The 18,028-nt window shown below is 44.8% G+C and overlaps 1 protein-coding gene across 1 annotated transcript in view; it reads left to right on the forward strand.

The window, feature by feature from the left end:
* wwc1 (WW and C2 domain containing 1) overlaps nucleotides 1–18,028 on the forward strand; it is a 46,581-nt gene that overhangs the window by 8,782 nt on the left and 19,771 nt on the right. Inside the window, exons 2-6 of the mRNA XM_086308239.1 lie at nucleotides 9,379–9,488; nucleotides 9,788–9,991; nucleotides 10,822–10,898; nucleotides 11,692–11,771; nucleotides 16,765–16,894. Of these exons, the coding sequence (XP_086164365.1) occupies nucleotides 9,379–9,488; nucleotides 9,788–9,991; nucleotides 10,822–10,898; nucleotides 11,692–11,771; nucleotides 16,765–16,894 (601 nt within the window). The remainder of the gene's footprint in view (nucleotides 1–9,378; nucleotides 9,489–9,787; nucleotides 9,992–10,821; nucleotides 10,899–11,691; nucleotides 11,772–16,764; nucleotides 16,895–18,028) is intronic.

Genomic DNA, 18,028 nt, shown 5'->3' on the forward strand with positions numbered 1-18,028 from the left:
CGCGACGTGACGCTGCGGCTGTGATTGGTTCGGCTCTGCGCTACTGAATTTGGATTGGCTGACCTTTTTTTTTTTTTTTTTTCTTTTTTCTTCTTTCTTTTTTTTAAGAGGACAAGAGCGGCGAGGTCTATCGCGATAGTTTAATTTCTCTATCGAGTAAAAGTTATATCGCGATACATATCGTTATCGTTCTATCGCCCAGCTCTACCTGCACGTAAATAACCAGACAGACAAGCCAAACCAATCGCATACCGGCCTAATAAATAACAGCTAATAAACAAGAAGCACTCTGAGAGCGCAAACCGCCACCAACCCTCTCGCTCTGTGGGCGGCGTTTGCTTTGAAGAGAACAGCGCTGTATTTTTTTACACATTCACTTTGTTTTCTTTGTTCTTTTTAAATGAACTTTCAGAAGTTTGTAGTGCAGTGAAGGGCAGCGTGACAGATGTTTACTTTGATTACACAAACATGGAGTTTTAAATAACTGGACATGAAGAACCTAGAGCTTGTGATTAGAGCAGGGCGATATGACCAAAAATATTTATCACGATATACATTTGAAAATTTGCGATAACGATATAACTGACGATATAACTGACACTAGACAAAATACTTTACAACTCCACAACTTTATTAGTGCAAAAAACCCCATCAATGTATTTTCACTTAAACAAGCAGCTGTTTTTATGTGCATTAAAGTTAGATAAAAATGTAACAGTGCAAATGCAAATTCCTCGCTGACAGTTTAACCAAAAGGCATTTCCAGTGGAAACTGGCCGACATATCCTCAGCATAACCATGTATAATATCCACAAAACTTAAAAAGAGGTTATACACACACAATACGGTAATATTATGTTGAAGCACAGTACGTATCACTCCGCGAGGCTCCGCCTACGATAGCCGTAATGCTCCAACAATCCATCAAGCGGTGCGGCTTCGTAGCTTAGCAAAGTCGTACTGAAACATTTGACAGATTTTCGAGCGCCGTGTACATAAAATCGTTTCGAGGTCAGTAAACACAACCAGATTTCATACATAAGGCACACGGGATTATACGGGGCTCTGTCGATTTTCAGAAAAATTAAAGGATTGATTTTAAGTGTGCCGTATTTTCCAAACAACACGGTAATAACGACGGCCCGCTAGCATGCGCTACCAAAAATAGTGCTTTGTTGTGTATCTGACGGGGGAAAGCTAAACCAGTTCCACACCACTGAAGTTGCAGCATTTTTACAAACCAATTCTGGTTCATCGTTTCATTGAACGATCCGCTCTCGCCCTTCTCATTCTCCGTCGCTGCCATGCTTTTTCTGCCATGTGCGTATGAAAACAAAGGCCCTGCGCCTGCGCGTTTTACCTATATTCTATCGCGATATTTAATTTTCTTATCGTTGCCCAACATTATACCGGTATTACCGTGAACGGTATGAGCTGGCCCAGCCCTACTTGTGATATATTATTATTATTATTATACTATAGTTTATTCACTAACTAAACAGCTCACTGTCTTTCTCTTACTTTCTCTAAAACACAATGAGGTCAACTTGAAGGAAAGCCAGATGGGAAATATAAAAGTGAGGTCAGAGGTCAAATGTGACATGGTATTTTATGGAGGTTTGACCTTATTTGAGCTTGAAGAAGAGGTCAGAAGTCCAACATGAGGTGATAATTTAGAACCCCCATGAATCACTTCATGCCTTCATGTTAGCAGAACAAGAAATGGCAGTAAAAAAACATAACTTTAACTTTAATGCTCTATGTAGCATTGTTATCACTTTGACTTGCAGATCAATATAGTGACCTTCTAGGGGAGGTCGGGGGTCAAATGTGACATGACACAGAACACCTGGAAGAATCATAGTTTCTATGTTATCAGGTTTTTTGTCCATTTTTCCACAAACAAATCCTGAAGTTGACCATGAAGATCTCGTGCATGTATTAGTGTTAATGGACTGTTAACAGTCGACACCCCTACAGGGTCTCATCAGAGTTCATTCAAAGCTTTTCCTTGGTGGAGGCAACCACAGTTAGCTGCCTGTCCTGTAGCTGGATCTCTGCAGATGTCAAGCTTCCCATCCAGGTCTTTATTCACGGGCGGTGTAGCTGCCCGACGGCTTGTGGCAGATTCCCAGAGAGATCCGAGTGTGAGAAACATTGATCTGGTGACACTTTCATGTCTTTTTGAGCAGTTATGCGAAAAAAACCCAACACCAATCTGAACAAAACCAGACTGATCACACAGGGCAAAGTCAGCTCACGGTCTATAAAATAACTGCCGGGAGGCGATCGAAGTTACCAGCTGGGAATTTTTAGAAATCTTTGAAATCTTCAGGTTTTTCTGTTTTTTATTAAAACAAGATGAGCTGCAGTCAGCAGAGGAAGTGAGAATTTGTTGCAGGTGTCAGCGTACCGTCGGTTGTCGGCCTCCACTTATTTGGGCTGCTGGTGAGATAACAAACACACAGTCGCTGGTGTGTTTTAAGGTGGAATGGAGAATTTCTCCTCTGGTTGTTTTACACTCGACAGTCTTAAAAGTGCAGAAAGAAGAAAACAAAAGTCCTGAATTTAAAAAAACCCACAAAAAACAACACAGGCGCATTCCTGAAACACACAACGTGAGGGGCCGAGCGCTCGCAGAGCCGCCAACCAAAAGGCCCGATTCATCTGAAATCCCTTTCACTGCCTGCCAAGGTGCACGGGGTCAAAGTGCAGCGTGAGGCCCTGCAAACTGTAAACCGGGATCTAACCGCCGCTCCGTGCTGGTTTTAATGCGTAACCAGCGACTCTCATGACTTATTATTCAGCAAAGCATGAGAGGGTTTTACTTTGGTCGGACTGGTGCAGAAACAAAAGCTTTCACGAGCCATTTCTCCTCCTCCTCCTTCATCTAAAGAGTTGGTTTTATTCATGTTGTAAAATTACAGCAGTTATGAATTAGAAACCCCTGCTTCCCACTCTTTCTTCTTTAGATGGAGGTCACCCAGTTCCTTCTTCACCTGCCTCCGTCTTGTTCATGATTAACTTTGGATGACTTGAGTTAAAGAAAGAAGCTTAAAGCCTGGAAGATTTAGAGGACATACAAAAGCAGTTTTGAGGAAAAGTAAATAAATGTAAGCAAACCCTCTGAATGAGTACCGAGTGTACATGTGTAGGTAACAGTGGCTCAGGGACTTTCAGCTTGGCGGCGACTTTAAAGGCTTAATTTTGGTTAACGTGTCTGATTGATGCTTCTGGGAAAGACCCAGCGTGAGCCCTCAGGCCCCGCGGCGTTCGTGTGTGGCTTCATGGGGTGAAACTTTGGAACAGGATGTGTTTGTGTGTTGGGTGTAGCTTGTTGTGATGAGTTCAAACACCTGGAAGATGACGTGTTTTGACTTCTTCACACGGAGAGGAAACGAAGGTGGAACGCTTCCCGCTGTCAGACGTGCGTTCGCCTGACAGCAGAAATGTGCACCGCGTGAACTTAAAGGCTGACCCACAAATGGAAGGACGACCTCTCCGCTGTTTGTTTTTACTCCTGCAGCGTCGAACAGGTTTCCCCCTCATTCCCGTATCGCTTCATGCGCTCATCGATGTTTGCTCTGGATTACAGCATCGTTTCTCGTAAAGGAACCTCGGGGACGAGGTGGTTTGAATTGAAGGCTGCAGTCATGTGTAAATCCTCCCATTGTAGTCAGGAATGAAGACGGACAGCGAGTCTGATTTCCACACTCGGAGCATCTCTTACACTCGTCCTGTATTTAAAGCGAGAGCAGCAGCTTAGCTGATGCTCTGTATTTGAATATGGAGTCCACCTGCAGCTGTGCAGGAATATTTGTTATTTTCTGTCACTGTGCTTTCCTCCTGCGCTGTTATGGCCTGATTCTGAAGCTATAAAAACTGCTCTTTGTTAATTAACAAGGCTATTTGTGAATTGTGCAGTCCCATTTTAATGGTGGCCTTGGGCTCTAAAGCTCGCTCAGCATGCAGCGGTTTATGCAGAACTTCAGCCCGAATGAAAAGAAGAAACGAGGGGAAGAAAACAAGTAAAAAACAGAACCAGGATTTCTGTTTTAGATTTTTATTTTAACATAAACAAACACGTCCCAGACTAAACACAAATTCACACGAGAAAACTCATCCTCATCCATGGACACTCATCCTGATTCTGATCTCGGTTTTCAACATTTAACAGTGCGAGGTCTTTAGTCATCATTAAAGCTGAAAATTCAGTCAAAATCCACGTTCTGATGGCCAGATGTTCAAGATACACGCATATATTAGGGGTGCAACGATATTCGTATCGATATTGAACCGTTCGATACAGTGCTTTCGGTTCGGTACGCATATCGAACAATACAAATTTGTAATTTATTTTATCAACTTTCCTTCTGACGATGCTGTCTGTGTGGAGCGCTCAGTGAATCTGCGTTCGACTACTCCGCCTAGGAGTCGAGCGCAGATCCACTGAGTGCTCAACACAGACAGCATAGTCAGAAGGAAGAGCGCAGGGCAAGCTAGCGAGACAGAAGCTAAGCTCTCCTTGCAACATGGCAAATTGAACCTCCCCCACCCTCATTCAGATCTGGCCTTTGGAACTATTTTGGTTTTCATGTGACGTATGACCCTGAAGGTAAGCGAGTCATGGACTAAAGTAAAACAGTATGTCGGATGTGCCATGCAATGCTCAATTACATGGGTGGGAACTAGTGTGTTAGCGCAGTTAGCTCGTTAACGTGTTGGCCGTCCTGCCCCAGGCATGGGGCGATCAGAGGTAGCTCGTTAACGGAGATTTGCCGTGTTGTGGCGTTAAGGTCATTTCAACGAGATTAACCTGACAGCACTAGTGGGAACACAACGAATATAACTGCACATTTACTCCGACATCATCCTAGTGCAAAGACAAGTGGAAGCAGACAAAAACAACAAGCATGCATGCTACTAACTTTACCAGAGTCATTTAGACAGCCGTTAGCACAGGATTCTCCTTATGGGGACCTGATATGTTTAATATGCTGCTGAGAATATAGCCCAGAAGAAGCGTATAGTATAGCTTTTATTTTGGAAAGAGACATTTCTCTGTAATAAACTCTCTTTTGAGTGATTCCTCAATCAGATATATTTATTTTTTTATTACTTTGTTGTTTCAGCAACATTAAATTTAAAAACTGTACTTTTGAGTTAAAATATATATTTATAATTTTAATAAATGACAAATTAAAAAGGCATGAACATTTTTTTTGTATCGAAAAAATATCGAATCGTGAATTTTGTGTATGGTTGCACCCCTAATATATATGCAACATATATCCAACTAATAACAAAACTGTGGCTTGAGAAGAATTAATTAAGTTGAAATAATTAAAAGGAGAATAACTCAGAAGACAAAATTAATCAATTGGATAAAAAAAATACAAAAAATAATCATTTTTGAGTGATTGTTAGTTTTACTCCATTTAGAGCTCAAATAAATGGAATAAATAAGTAAAACGCTAAAAATACGGTAAAATGTCAACTTAAAAATGTGACTGTAATATAATAAATGATTCTGTAAAGGGAAATATAATAAAGATGGCTGTTTTAATGTATGAAACGACACCTGCAGCTGATGCTGGGTGACGGCTCAGTGTACCCGGGGTGTTGAGTGTGTGACGGGGTTAAAAACACAGATGCGGTTACACATGTGTCATTTTGTCCTCGCTGATTCAAACCACGCTGAAAAATGTTTAGATGTCATTTGATTCATTTTGAATTATGTTGCTTTCCTTTATAAAGAAACTGTTTGTAATCAGTTTGAGTACCTTGAAGGACACGACGAGGTCAGAGTTTGGACGATGCAGACCTTGAGTCTTCTGCAGGCGCCCAAAGTTTGAACGCAGCACCTGCTTTTCTGGGGCGGTAAACTGGTCGACACGGGTTTTCACTGAGCTTTAAAAGCAAAAATGCATTATTTTTTTTACAAAACTGCGTCATCTGTTGGGAAGCGAAACCCATCTATAGAGGGCAGCGGGCTCCACAGCCCAAGGTCTGCAGCTTTAGCCGGCGTACAGGTTTGGATGACAGGGATGTGGAGTCCAAATTCAAACGTATCATCCGCTCTTCTTCTTGTACAGTCAACAACCTCTCGCTCTCAGCGGGAGGTTTTACACCTCGAGACTCAAAGAATGAGGAAAGTGCTTATAAACTGTCCAGACTGCCGCGTCAGGTCTCTGCTGCTGGCCCTGAACGTGTGTCATCAGAACAAAGGAATGTTATTGGTCAGATAACGCAGGTATGAGGTGGGTGACACGGGGCAGGCTGTCTCGGTAATGAATCCACCGGTTATCTGTCGGTGGAGCTTTATGGCTGTGATGTGGTGAGGGTGTTTTACAGTTGGACCTTGAGCAGCTATGAACTGGTTTGAAGCCTCATAACTCAACCTGAGGAATTTGCACGCCGCCTGACTCACCGCTCAGCTATGCAGCTCGCCGCCCTGTGTGTTTGCACTCTGCCTCTCGTTTTGTCAGTTTGCATCAGAGCGCCGAGGCTCGGCTCAGTGTTTACCTTGGTATGTGAAACCTGAGCGTGGGGGGGTGCACGTACTCGTATCAGGTTTTCACCCACTTTTGTTAGACTGCAAATTCATTTTTGACCAGAACGTCACCAGAATGACTTTTATGCTTCTTCTTTGAGTCTCGTGTGAGCTCAAAAATGTGCAGCCTTTCATGTGACGCTAAAAGTCCTGTAATTGGTGCAATTAAAATTATTATTATTTTTTTTTTTGTGGTGGGGCTGGCGACTCCAGCATTATCCCCTCTGAATCCTGCCGCTTACGCCCAAACTCACAGGATGTAGTTTTAAAATCTGTAAGTGCAAAGAAAATAACAGTTTACTGCTTCTCTAATGGCAGCGGTGCATTGAATGTGTAATCTTGCGTGATTTCCACGCTCAGAAGCGCCCTGTAAATGGAGATTTAGCTCAGTAATGCTCGACTGGTCTGAAGTAGAAACCAGCATCCACATGGATGACTGGCAGCCCTGCAGGTGAGCTGTGTGACAACAGGTTTCCTCTTCCAGCTCCAGGCCCCTGCGAGCCTGATCGAAACACTCCGCTTCAGACAATTTTTTTCTACTCTTGGATCTGTATGATGTCATAGAGAGAGGATATCCCTAATATGGTCATCTTGGAGATCCCACTCAGGAGAAAGTTGCCTTTTTTAAATTTTCCTGTCATCTAAAGTAAAAACACGTGAACACACATACCCGAGGTGTTCACCTTCACGCTGTGGCATGTGAGGACTTCTTAAAGTGTGCTGGATTTAGATTTTGTTGATTTTGGACACTAACGGTCCAAACACACATGACTGAACACGTCTCATTGTTGAGGTATTATCGGCACGCTTGTTTACGCTCACTGTGGCTTGTTTTTGATCTGCTCCCTTGGCCGTTGCAGGCGGTTTGAGCGCTGATGCAGTGAAGCATGCGAGAAGCACACAAGCACCATTTGATTGACTGACGGTGAAACGAAGGCCGTCGCCACCGCTGCCAGCTGGTCCGCCGCTGTGAGGGGAAACTGTGACGGAGAGTGACTATGTTAGCGACTCCCCTCGGCTCGACGATCAGAGGATAGGATTTAGGCGGTGGGAGGAAACAGAAAGAGAGAGAGGAATCAAATAATGGGATACCTGAGCTGCCGGCCGGTCGGACTGCCGGCTCTCTCTGGGATCAGCAGCCTCTCCGTCTTCCCCGGCTAAATTTAGAGCTGAGCTGAGGGGGTCTTCTCCGGGCACCTTTCATTATTCATCAGCTGAAAAAGGACCCAGTTCAGTTTCTGCCGTCAGCAGTGAGCCGACTCCGAGTTTATCTGCAGTCACGACATAACGAAGGAACGCTGAAAAGAAACGCTAGCAACAAGCCTCGGAATCAGCGAGGGAGGATTTCATACATCTGTGTGTTTGTCTGGACAAAGCTTAGCACACAGACACATCCAAATGCTTTTATCTCACTCACACACACACACACACACACACACACACACACACACACACACACACACACAGGCTTTTTGTCAACTGATAATTGGCACGCTGGGATGATGTGTTTGAGTTTCCGTATCTAAACAAAATGCTCGCTGGAGCTCTTATGTGCCAAAAAGTCATCGTTACAGCCTTGATTACACTCGGTCATTCCGGTTGTACTTCTGTGGACTCTGCCTGTGGACGAGTGTGCGCGACCACCAAAACAGGCACATGGCATCCATATAAACCCCTGTGCCCGCTGTCTGATGGTCAAATTTACATCACTCGGACCCTTGCAGACTCACAGACATGGGAAGTAGAAACTTAAGCCACACAGTGAGCGCTTAGCAACCATTTGGCGAGGCAACGATCAAAAATGGTTGGCGAGCGGTTTCTGGAGGAAACATGATCACATAGAGGTACTCGTACTGAGACAAAGACCTGTGTGCTTTGCTTACTCGCAGGTTACCGCTGATGAAGCAGCTGTGAAACTAAGAGTGATGCAAACTGTAAACGGAGACCGTCAAAGTAAAAGTTGAGGCTTTTTGAAATGTGTCGTTTCAGCAGTAAAGCACGACTTTTACTTTGAAGTCAAGCCTGCTCCACTCTGTGTGCGAGGAGGTGCACACACAGCGAGGCCGAGAGCAGGGGACAAGCTGGCAAAGCTATAAATACAAATACGGCTCAGATGGAGGCGCATCCTTCATTTCCATCCATTTCCATATAGTTAATATAATTTCAAAATTAAATTATAAATCGCTTTCTAAAGATGTCGTGTAGGAGTAATATAAAAAATAAAATGAGTCTTCAGTGGGCATTTAATAAAAAAGTCCCAGCTTTCCTCTGGTTGATGTCCTGAGATCAGTTCACGCACAGCAGGACTGTGAAGTGGAGAATATGACACGGTAACGTGGTTGTTATGAGTCCACGTGGGATTTTTAATATTTAATGTCAGCCAAGGCGCTTTGAGGTCGAGAGGTTGCCCCGGAAACCTCCAGGCGATGCGTCACCACCGCCTGTGGAATGTGGCGGGTCGGTTTCCTCCTATTGTGATGAGTGACAGGGACCACCCCCCTACACACCCAGCCTTTCTCCTATCCCCCTCCTCCTGCTGCTGCTGCTGAAGAAGCTTTCACACAGAGAGCGAGTGGGGATAAAAACAGTGTTTGAGTGGGTTCATTCAGCAGGGTTTGAATGTTTGGGTTTGATTTGGACGCGTTTCCAAATAAACAGCTTTAATGGACTCGATCTTAAACATCGAGCGGGCAACACAAAAACATGTAGAACTCATGCAAACAGGCGAGTCAGAGCCCTCCTTTGCATCCGGATCTGTGGCAGCCCTGATGATGAGGAGTGATGAAGAGCTTTCTGTGCTCTGACTCTGTTTTTCTGTTTCTCAGGCAGACGAAGCCTCTGACGTTCGCCGACTGCATCGGGGACGAGCTGCCGGTTGGCTGGGAGGAGGCGTACGACCCCGTCGTCGGAGCGTACTATGTCGACCACAACACCAGTGAGTTTCTCTCCTCATCATCCTGTTTCTCCCTCCTCTGTGAATGAGCTAAGGCACCAGTCAGCCTCTCGCTCAGGCTTGGAGGCGGCTCAGCTTCATGAAGCAAAGGACCGGCAGGTTTATGGGACACTGCTGAATTACACTGTCGTAACAGTCTTTTCTGTTCTGTTGTACATTAAGAAGCTGTGATCAGTTCCTCTGCTGCATCAAAAGAAAGCTAAGAAAGGTTTTTAAGCTTTGTGCCTCTTCCAACCTTTGAACTCCTGCTCATGTTTCCTCTTCATCGTGTTTTCCTCCAGAGAGCACCCAGCTGGAGGACCCGCGGGCCCAGTGGCAGCGGGAGCAGGAGGCCATGCTGCGGGACTACCTGGCCGTGGCCAGCGACGCGCTCAGCGCCCAGAAGGAGATCTACCAGGTGAAGGAGCAGAGGCTCCGCCTGGCACAGCAGGAGTACCGCCAGCTCAACGACGCGTGGAGGGACAAGTCCACGTCGCAGACGAGCTGTGAGTGACGGCCGAAATCAAAAACCTCCGTCTGTCTGATTTTACACGAGAGATCAGCTCTGACCTCTTTGTGTTTGCCATGTGATGGACAGAGGTCGTCAGCAGGAGTCTGTGACTGATGTCTGCAGACGACACTGATGTGAGAGCAGGAGGAAGAACGCCTAATTCTGCTGGCATCACACAGTGTGACAGTGACAGCAGTAATCACGCATTCATACATGTGATCGTGAGAAAAGTGTCAAAAACCGTCGTCAGTACAAGAAAATAATAAAAAGAATATAGAAAGATAAAATAAATAATTAAGAAACTATTAAAAATAAAAAAAGGGAATTAATAAATTAATAAATAAATAATAAATAATAAAATGTACTTTAAAATGTAAAAACAATTCCTTAATTTGAAAAAAGAAAATTTTTTTAAATTTTCAAATAAATATAATATTTATAAATATCAATAAAGTTAACATAAAAACAAACAAGTAAAAGTAAAATAAAAATATTTATCAAGATATAAAAAATAAAAAATGAAAATATTTTTAAAAATAAAAAAATTGAAATTAAAAATGCATTCAAATTCAGAATAAAAATACAAATATTTAATAAATATAGTTCAATAAAAGTAAAAAGAGTAAAATAACGTTTTTATTAATCTGTACATTGTCACATTTAAAAAATAAATAAATTCTGTATAATTTTTTGGGGTTTTCAGCTTTTCTGTTAAAAACTAATTCAGCAGAGGTTTCCTCACTGAGACTGTACCAAATGCTTCGGCCTCAGCCTGAAGCTGAAATCACAGCCTCTCTAACGTCTAACGTCCTGTTGTTTCCACAGTGAATTCCAGATCGTCCTCTTCCAGCAAGTACGACCCGGACATCCTCAAAGCCGAGATATCCACGGCCAAAAGTCGGGTAAGACCACCTCCGTCCAAATAGGAGGCATAACGTTAGCTGAGCCTGCAGGCATGTAAACAAACATTAGGAAAATAAGGTGAGAGAGAGCACGGAGTCACATTTACCTACAGCAGAGGACGACCCACCTGCTTTGATTAGTGAACAGTTTACACGTTAACGGCCGGCGGGCACTGCGGGCTGCCGGGCGCTTCGCTGCAGGGTGGGGGTGTTGAGCTTTCTGGCCTCCTAGGCTGGTGTAAACCCTGCTGTTGTTCATCTTGAAAGGGGAAAAACAAAGAGCGTCACACACACACCTCCTGGCTGTGGATCAACTATGCACTTGAAGAGTCACCTGAGTCGAACTCTGGCCACGCCCCCCCCACATAGTCAGCATTTTAATTTGTTCAAAGCAGCACGACCACATACCAAACTCATTCTTTCCTCGTGAGATGTTTTGGACTCTTTTAGAGCCGCTTTGCATGACTCACGGTTCAGAATGATCCTTATTTGCCTGATACTGGGCTCCCTTTGATACAAACCATGTCGCCTTCACTCCAACTACTTTTAAGCCAACGTTCTTCTGATTGGTTGCCCCCCATAAAGAGAGAGCCCCTCTCTGTGACATCATACAGATCTGAGAGTAGAAAAAACTGTCTGAAATGTCTTGTTTAAACACCTGTAGGGTAACACACAGAGCTCAGCTGCTCTGAAGCATTAAACTCCATATTTGTGAGCCACTTTTAAAGATGTAAGACGTTTTGGTCCTGGAGGTTTGGTCTCTAACCCTCACCCTGTCTCTGCCTCTTCTCAGGTGAACAAGTTGAAGCGGGACCTCGCCTGTATGAAGCAGGAGCTGCTGTACAAAGAGCAAGGCTTCGAGACGCTCAAAGAGTGAGTTTTGAAGTTTCCCGTGTCTTCTTGCTGCGTTACCTCGATTGCCTTGCTGGAGTCCAGAGGGGTGCAAAGCGAGTCCGTCCTCCTCGCTGAAGGGCAGTGCTGACAGGCGTGCTCGCGAGCAGCCGGCTGGGGGGTTCGGTCCTCACCTTTTTCGGCTCCTTATTTAATTTGCGAGGCGGTCAGAATCTGACATGAATAGAAAGTGTTTGTGTGACCTTCCCTCAGTCTCACAGCCCAGTTTAAAGGGCAGACAGGTAGATTAATTCCACCCGGAGAGACAATCAGCAGCCACGTCCTAAAGATTAATGCTCAGCTGTTTCGATATTAGTTTGTTGGGCAGGTTTTCACTTTTTCATTCTGGGTTTGCATCGACATGTCAGCCAAAGAGGAAGTTTACTGATGCTGTGGCTGAAAATCAAGCGCAGCCATGTTTGTGCTGTTCAGAGCTGGTGTGACGTCCCGAACGAGGAACAAAAGGATTTCAGATTGTGTGACCGAAGCCGTTCTCGAGTTCTTGTTGACGTTTCGGGCACAAACAAACACAGGATTAATATTCCTGTTTGATGAAATCTGGAGGGCTTTTTCTTTTTTGAGGTGCAGTTTTGAATATTATACCAGGTTATCATACAAACAACTCATTCACCACAGGTTACTGTAGATCCCAGATCATCAGGGCTATCGTTCGCATTCTTCCTGTTCCTCATCCAGAGTAAACCACCACCTGTGTTTTATTCCAGAAAATTCAAAAATCTAACACTAACACAAATGTCTGGTCTGGGAGGAAAAGCTTCACGATGGATGGAAAAAAACTGTCATGCAGTAATAACAGTTCAAGAGTCTGAAATTAAAGTTTTATCATTGGAATAGGGATGGGTATTGATAAGATTTTCACGATTCCGATTCCATTTTCGATTCTGTTTAATGATTCGATTCTTTATCGATTCTCTTATCAACTCTTTTTAAAAAAGAAGATTAGCTTAGAACTTTGTTTTATATCTTCTCTTTGAACAAGATAGAAATTTAGGAGTAACATGGCCTTACAAACCCAGCAGTGAGATCTTAAGAGATCCAGCCTGCGGCTCTTCAATGTGGTGTCACAGGGTCCCCAGGAAAAAAATTGTAAATGTAAAATAATAAAATAAATATTCTTCTGTAGCAATAACAAAGTTTAACATAAATTATTCTGTAGCAATTACACAAGAATATCCAGTAATGTCCCTGCCTACAATTAAACACATTCACTTACTGAAAATCATCTGCTGTGGCAAACGGGTGCAAGCCTTTGACCACAAACTGAGTCACTGCTCGGTGACATTCGTCTATCCTGGCCTGAAAGGAGACGCTGCCGGTAGACTGCAGCGAGAACTGCCAGCATCTGAGCCAGCCAGACTCTGTCTGTCTCATCGTGGTCGCCTAAATGCACAGTAATGGCAGGTTTGTAATAAGGCAGATCGCGCTAACATAATATCCACTGTTAGTTGATTATTTACCTGCCGCATTAACAGGAGAGGACGTGCAAACGTTACCGCTGCTGCTGGGTTGAGATTCACGAGTCCGGAGCGGAATTAAAAACACGACATTCATTTAAGGTCATCGTGTGTTTTGTGAACAAATGCTTTTGCATATTCGTAGTGTTTCCTCCCTTAAATGAAACATCTACTTTGCAAGTACTGCAAGTTGCCCTGTTGTCATCCACTCTCGTAAAGTATAACCAAACTTTTGAGCATTTGAGCCGCCGTGTTTCCTGCCAGGTAAATGACGCTCTGGAATCGATGAGGGAATCGTTTGCAAAAATGGCAAACAATTCCAAGGAAATGAAACAGTGGGAACCGGTTCTCAACAAGAACCGGGTTTCGATACCCATCCCTACATTCGAAGCACTTGAGCTACGGCAAGAAAACAAAACGGGCAACAATAAAAATGAATAAACTGAAAAAATAAATAAATAAATAAATAAAATGAACACAAGCGTCTTCTAGCTGAGATCAGGAGAATCAGAAAAACACGTCACATGAATTCATGAACGTGTCAGATTCTGACCGATATCGTCGCCGTGCTCTCCTCTGTTGTCTGCATCACAGTGAAGCGATGTTTGGAATTTGCCCCTGTGTGTGTGTGTGTGTGTGTGTGTGTGTCTGTGTGTGTGTGTGTGTGTGTGTGTGTGTGTGTCTAACTGTAAACGTGAAAGTGGAGATTGAAGTGGTGTAAACGAGCCGCCACTTATCGCCTCGGCTGATATCACACATTCCTTCTGATCGTTAAACTCTATCAGGAACAATGCAGATGTGAGCGCTCGCCTCTGACCTGCTTCCACCCCTCCGAATATGAACTTAAAGTGGCCGAGGCTTTTTTCCCTCTGTGTGCGAACAGGAATGTTGGGTCTGTTTGTCTTGCCCCTCACGGCACAGTGAGAGTGTCAGGAGGATTAAAGAGCGAGCGGTCGGACGGCATTCCTCCGCGACTTTCCCCTCCCGCTCCACTCGCTACGCAGACGGCGTCCGGACAGCCAATCCCCCCCCAGGTCAGACTGGAATGCAGCCACATGCTCGGCTCCTGATAAGTTTTCACTGCCACACACGAGAGTGAAAGTTTACGAGCAAAAAAAGAGAGAAAAATGTAAACCCAAAAGTAAACGCAGGCTTCCCGGGACTTGAGTTTAGCTTCGTTCATTGGACCGCGCTCTGAAAAATGGAAACGAGGCCTCGCAGCAGATCCACCTGTAGCTCCTGCACAAGCTCTAACGTATAAATGCATCAAATCCAAGCAAGTATTGTAACCAAAGATGCAGTAAAGCATTCCCCACAAATTCAACAACCAGGCTGTCCCATCAAACATCAACATTACACACAAATCTGGATGTTTAAAGGAGAAAAACACTGGACTGGGATCGTTTTGACGTGAAATCACATTTTTTAGCACGAAGGAAAAAGATTTGATTTCTTCTGAACACTTCAGGCACACTCAGGAAAACAGACACTGTATGCAATGAAGTCCAGGATGTTGTAGACGGCAGCAGGTCTGCAACCGCTCTTTGATCCAGTCTGTCATAATACAGAGACCGGCTGAGACAAAGTGGCAGGGCTGATGTGACAGGTGCCCAACATCCCTGCTCTCGTAGAGGATTATAATATAATCTGTTAACATGGAGGGAAACCTCGCAGATGTGCCTGTGATTGTAAATTAGACAGAGATTAATTTGAACCTTTATCGATGTTTCAGCTTCACACTGAGCTGAAAGGAGAATAGTCCAAATATATGAAGTGATTAATCTGAATACATGTGTTCAGTTTATTGATAAATGGCTGTTCAGTAAATTGAAGTACGTGTTGTTATATTTGGTATTAAAGGTGGAGCCTAAAGATTACAGCTGATTAATATACTACACTACTTACCAAGCACAGTGATTTTCATGAGCTGCCCGCCCTCGTCTGACAGGACTCGGAGTCAAACGTGCTCGTGACCGTGAATCAGCCTTAAAGTTGCGGGTTTCAGTGAGTCTGAGGTCACATGTGTCAGGCGTGTTTACCCAAACGGGAGCAGGACCTGCTGATGACCAGGTCCAGGTGACCTCCCTCGACCATAAAAACCCAGAGGGCACCTCCCCCTTCAGCAAACACTCCTCTCCTGTATAAATTATATATATATCTGTGTGTGTGTGTGTGTGCACGTTTAGATCTGAAGCGCTGCTTTCAGTGAACATGAGTCCATGTCTGAGAGGGATTTCAGAGGATTACTCGTCCCCTCGGCCTGTTACAGACAAGTGCCTCCCTCCCTGCTCGCTTCCTCATTCCTGCTCTACCTTGTTTTGTCCCTCGCTCGCTCGCTCCCTCTCGGCCCGATCCTCCCTCCCCTCTTCCCTCTCTGAAGAATGTGGACGGGCCGGTTGTTCAGATGCATGCATGACTTACCGATGACGGGCTTTACACGGCTGCTGCCGCCGCCTCCGAGCGCAGCCAAGCTGCACTCGCAGCCGTGACAGGGATCCTGCGTCTCACCTGAACCAACAGTCGACCCTCGTCGTAGTTAGAGTTGGAATTACTGACACGTTCCACTGACTGCTCGGTTTTTAAAATATCAACCACGACTGAGCGTGTTGTTATTTTTAATTTCTCATTAAAATATAGAATAAATCATCCATCATATTTGAAAGGTCTGTGGGCCGATTAGAGGAGGGATTAAACACTCACTCGCGTCCTGAAAACATCTGTCCAATCAGCTGTTTCACAGCAAAAACAAACAGAAACAAATAAAAACCCAGCGAGGCGAAGCTTGGACCTCATCCGCCTCCCTGAGCGATTCAGAGACCGGCCACCATGTAGTCAACAGCCTGATTACACGTTGGCTGATAAACTGGTGACTCATTCATACCAGTGACAGTTATGAGTTCACCAGTAGAGCTGGAAGAGTCTTTTAATCTGAAACAAGGCGTGGGATTCATGAATCCATCTAAATTATACAAGACTGTTGCACATTTATGGCGTAGTAAATGGTATTTTTTGCAGGGCAGTAAGGTTGCGTTTGAGCTTGTGATGCCTGTGAGAAAGGACGGCTGTGGGAGAACATCCTGACCGTATTTTCACACAATTATTCCGATTTAATGTCAGAACGCGGCCCTGTCGGCTTCCTCAGTTCTGACTCACTTGAGGTCACCTGTGGGGCGCGACGTACCCGAAACTGGGGGAAAAATCAAAGCTCGGTTCATCGGAGCTCGATTTACAGTCATGAGTGGAATCCAAACCTCGTCCCTGACATTTACACTCGATGTGTATCGCTCCGCCACAAAGAGTAAAAAGTCAGAGCCGATAGATGTTGAATGACGTGTTTTTACTGGAAACCACGAAGGTGAGAAGACTGCTGAGTGACGTGCTCGCGCTGAGCAGCTTCCTCTGGCCCTGTATCAAAGCGCCGCTAAGTGAACAAACATCTGCTCACTTGGTTTTCAATCTGAATCCTAACTGACCTCCTCCTCTTTCTCTTCCTCCTCCAGGATCGACCAGAAGGTGTCCAACAGCCCGTCCGGTTACAGGCTGCAGGAGGCCCAGGCAATCCTCAGCGAGGTGCGCTCCATCCGCGACGCCATCAGCTCCGGGGAGAAGGAGAAGCAGGAGCTCATGCAGGTAAACCTGGGTTGGAAGCCTGGACTTCTCACATTTACTCTCAGCAGGCTTCACGTGTAATTTATGGCTTATTTAAGACTTAACAGTTACTCTGGGACGTCTGGAGAGATGATAAATCTACCTCGACCTGCGTGAAGAAGCAGTTTGGACCAATAAACGGTTAAAAACATCAGACAGCTGTGAGGATGTTTCAGCAGAGCGTGACCTTTCAAAATAAAACCACAGAGCTACCTTGATTCTATGTGCTTCACGCCGGCGTTTGGATTGTCTTTCTTCCTCCTTTCGTTCATCGACAGGAGGGCACTCGATGTTAATGTGCAGCTGAACTTTTGGACGCAGGACCTTGCTTGGCTTGGTTAAAGGTTTGAGTTCAGTTTAGACGAGCTGGGAGCATCGTGTATGTTCATCTTACAGCTGTGCACGTGTGTCACATGATGACGAGGACAGAGGCGATGGTCTTAAAGTGTTCGTGGAGCAGACGCCGTGTGAGTTCAGTCAAAGGCATCGATAAAAAAACGATCAGGTGTCATTCTGTATCGCAGTAATGTGATTGGCATTTCTCACTCTGTAAGAGAACGTCTGAACGTCTGCGGTGCAGCTGTTTACGTCATCGTAAAGTGGGAGAGACTGACGCCGTTAAAACCGCGAGGCAACGTCGGGCTGGTACGTCAGCGCTCACGTAAAGCATTAAAAATACAAGTGTCTGAGGGTTAGATCCAGCTCGGCCAAAGGAAGGGGATCCAGCTACGATTTAAGGAGGTCCGGTTAGAGGAAAACAGCCTTAAAGAATTCAGTGTCTGCGTGCAGTCGAGCTGTCAAATACAACAAAGAACATACATTTAAATGATGAGGAGAGGCTCCTCTAAGGTTTTATTCATTCCATCAGATGCATTTACAGTGAACTAGCTCAGCTGCTTCCTGTTTTTCTGTTTTCACTCTGTAATTGATGTGATTGGCCGAGCAGCATCACACGGACACAGTTAGAAAGCATTCGTCTGTACGTACACCAACATAAAGACAAAAGATTAAAATAACTTGGGCCTGTAAAGATGGGTCCAGACCTGGACCGCGATCCACCCGTTGGTGACCACGGGACCGGGGTGATAACGGCGGCAGGAACCTGAAGGTAAAAAG

Source organism: Aulonocara sp. 'chitande type north' Nkhata Bay, linkage group LG10 (genome assembly GCF_057382095.1).
Source record: "Aulonocara sp. 'chitande type north' Nkhata Bay isolate Kocher_YH1m ecotype deep benthic linkage group LG10, A_spYH_male_GT1.1, whole genome shotgun sequence".
Classification (NCBI taxonomy): Eukaryota; Metazoa; Chordata; class Actinopteri; order Cichliformes; family Cichlidae; genus Aulonocara; species Aulonocara sp. 'chitande type north' Nkhata Bay.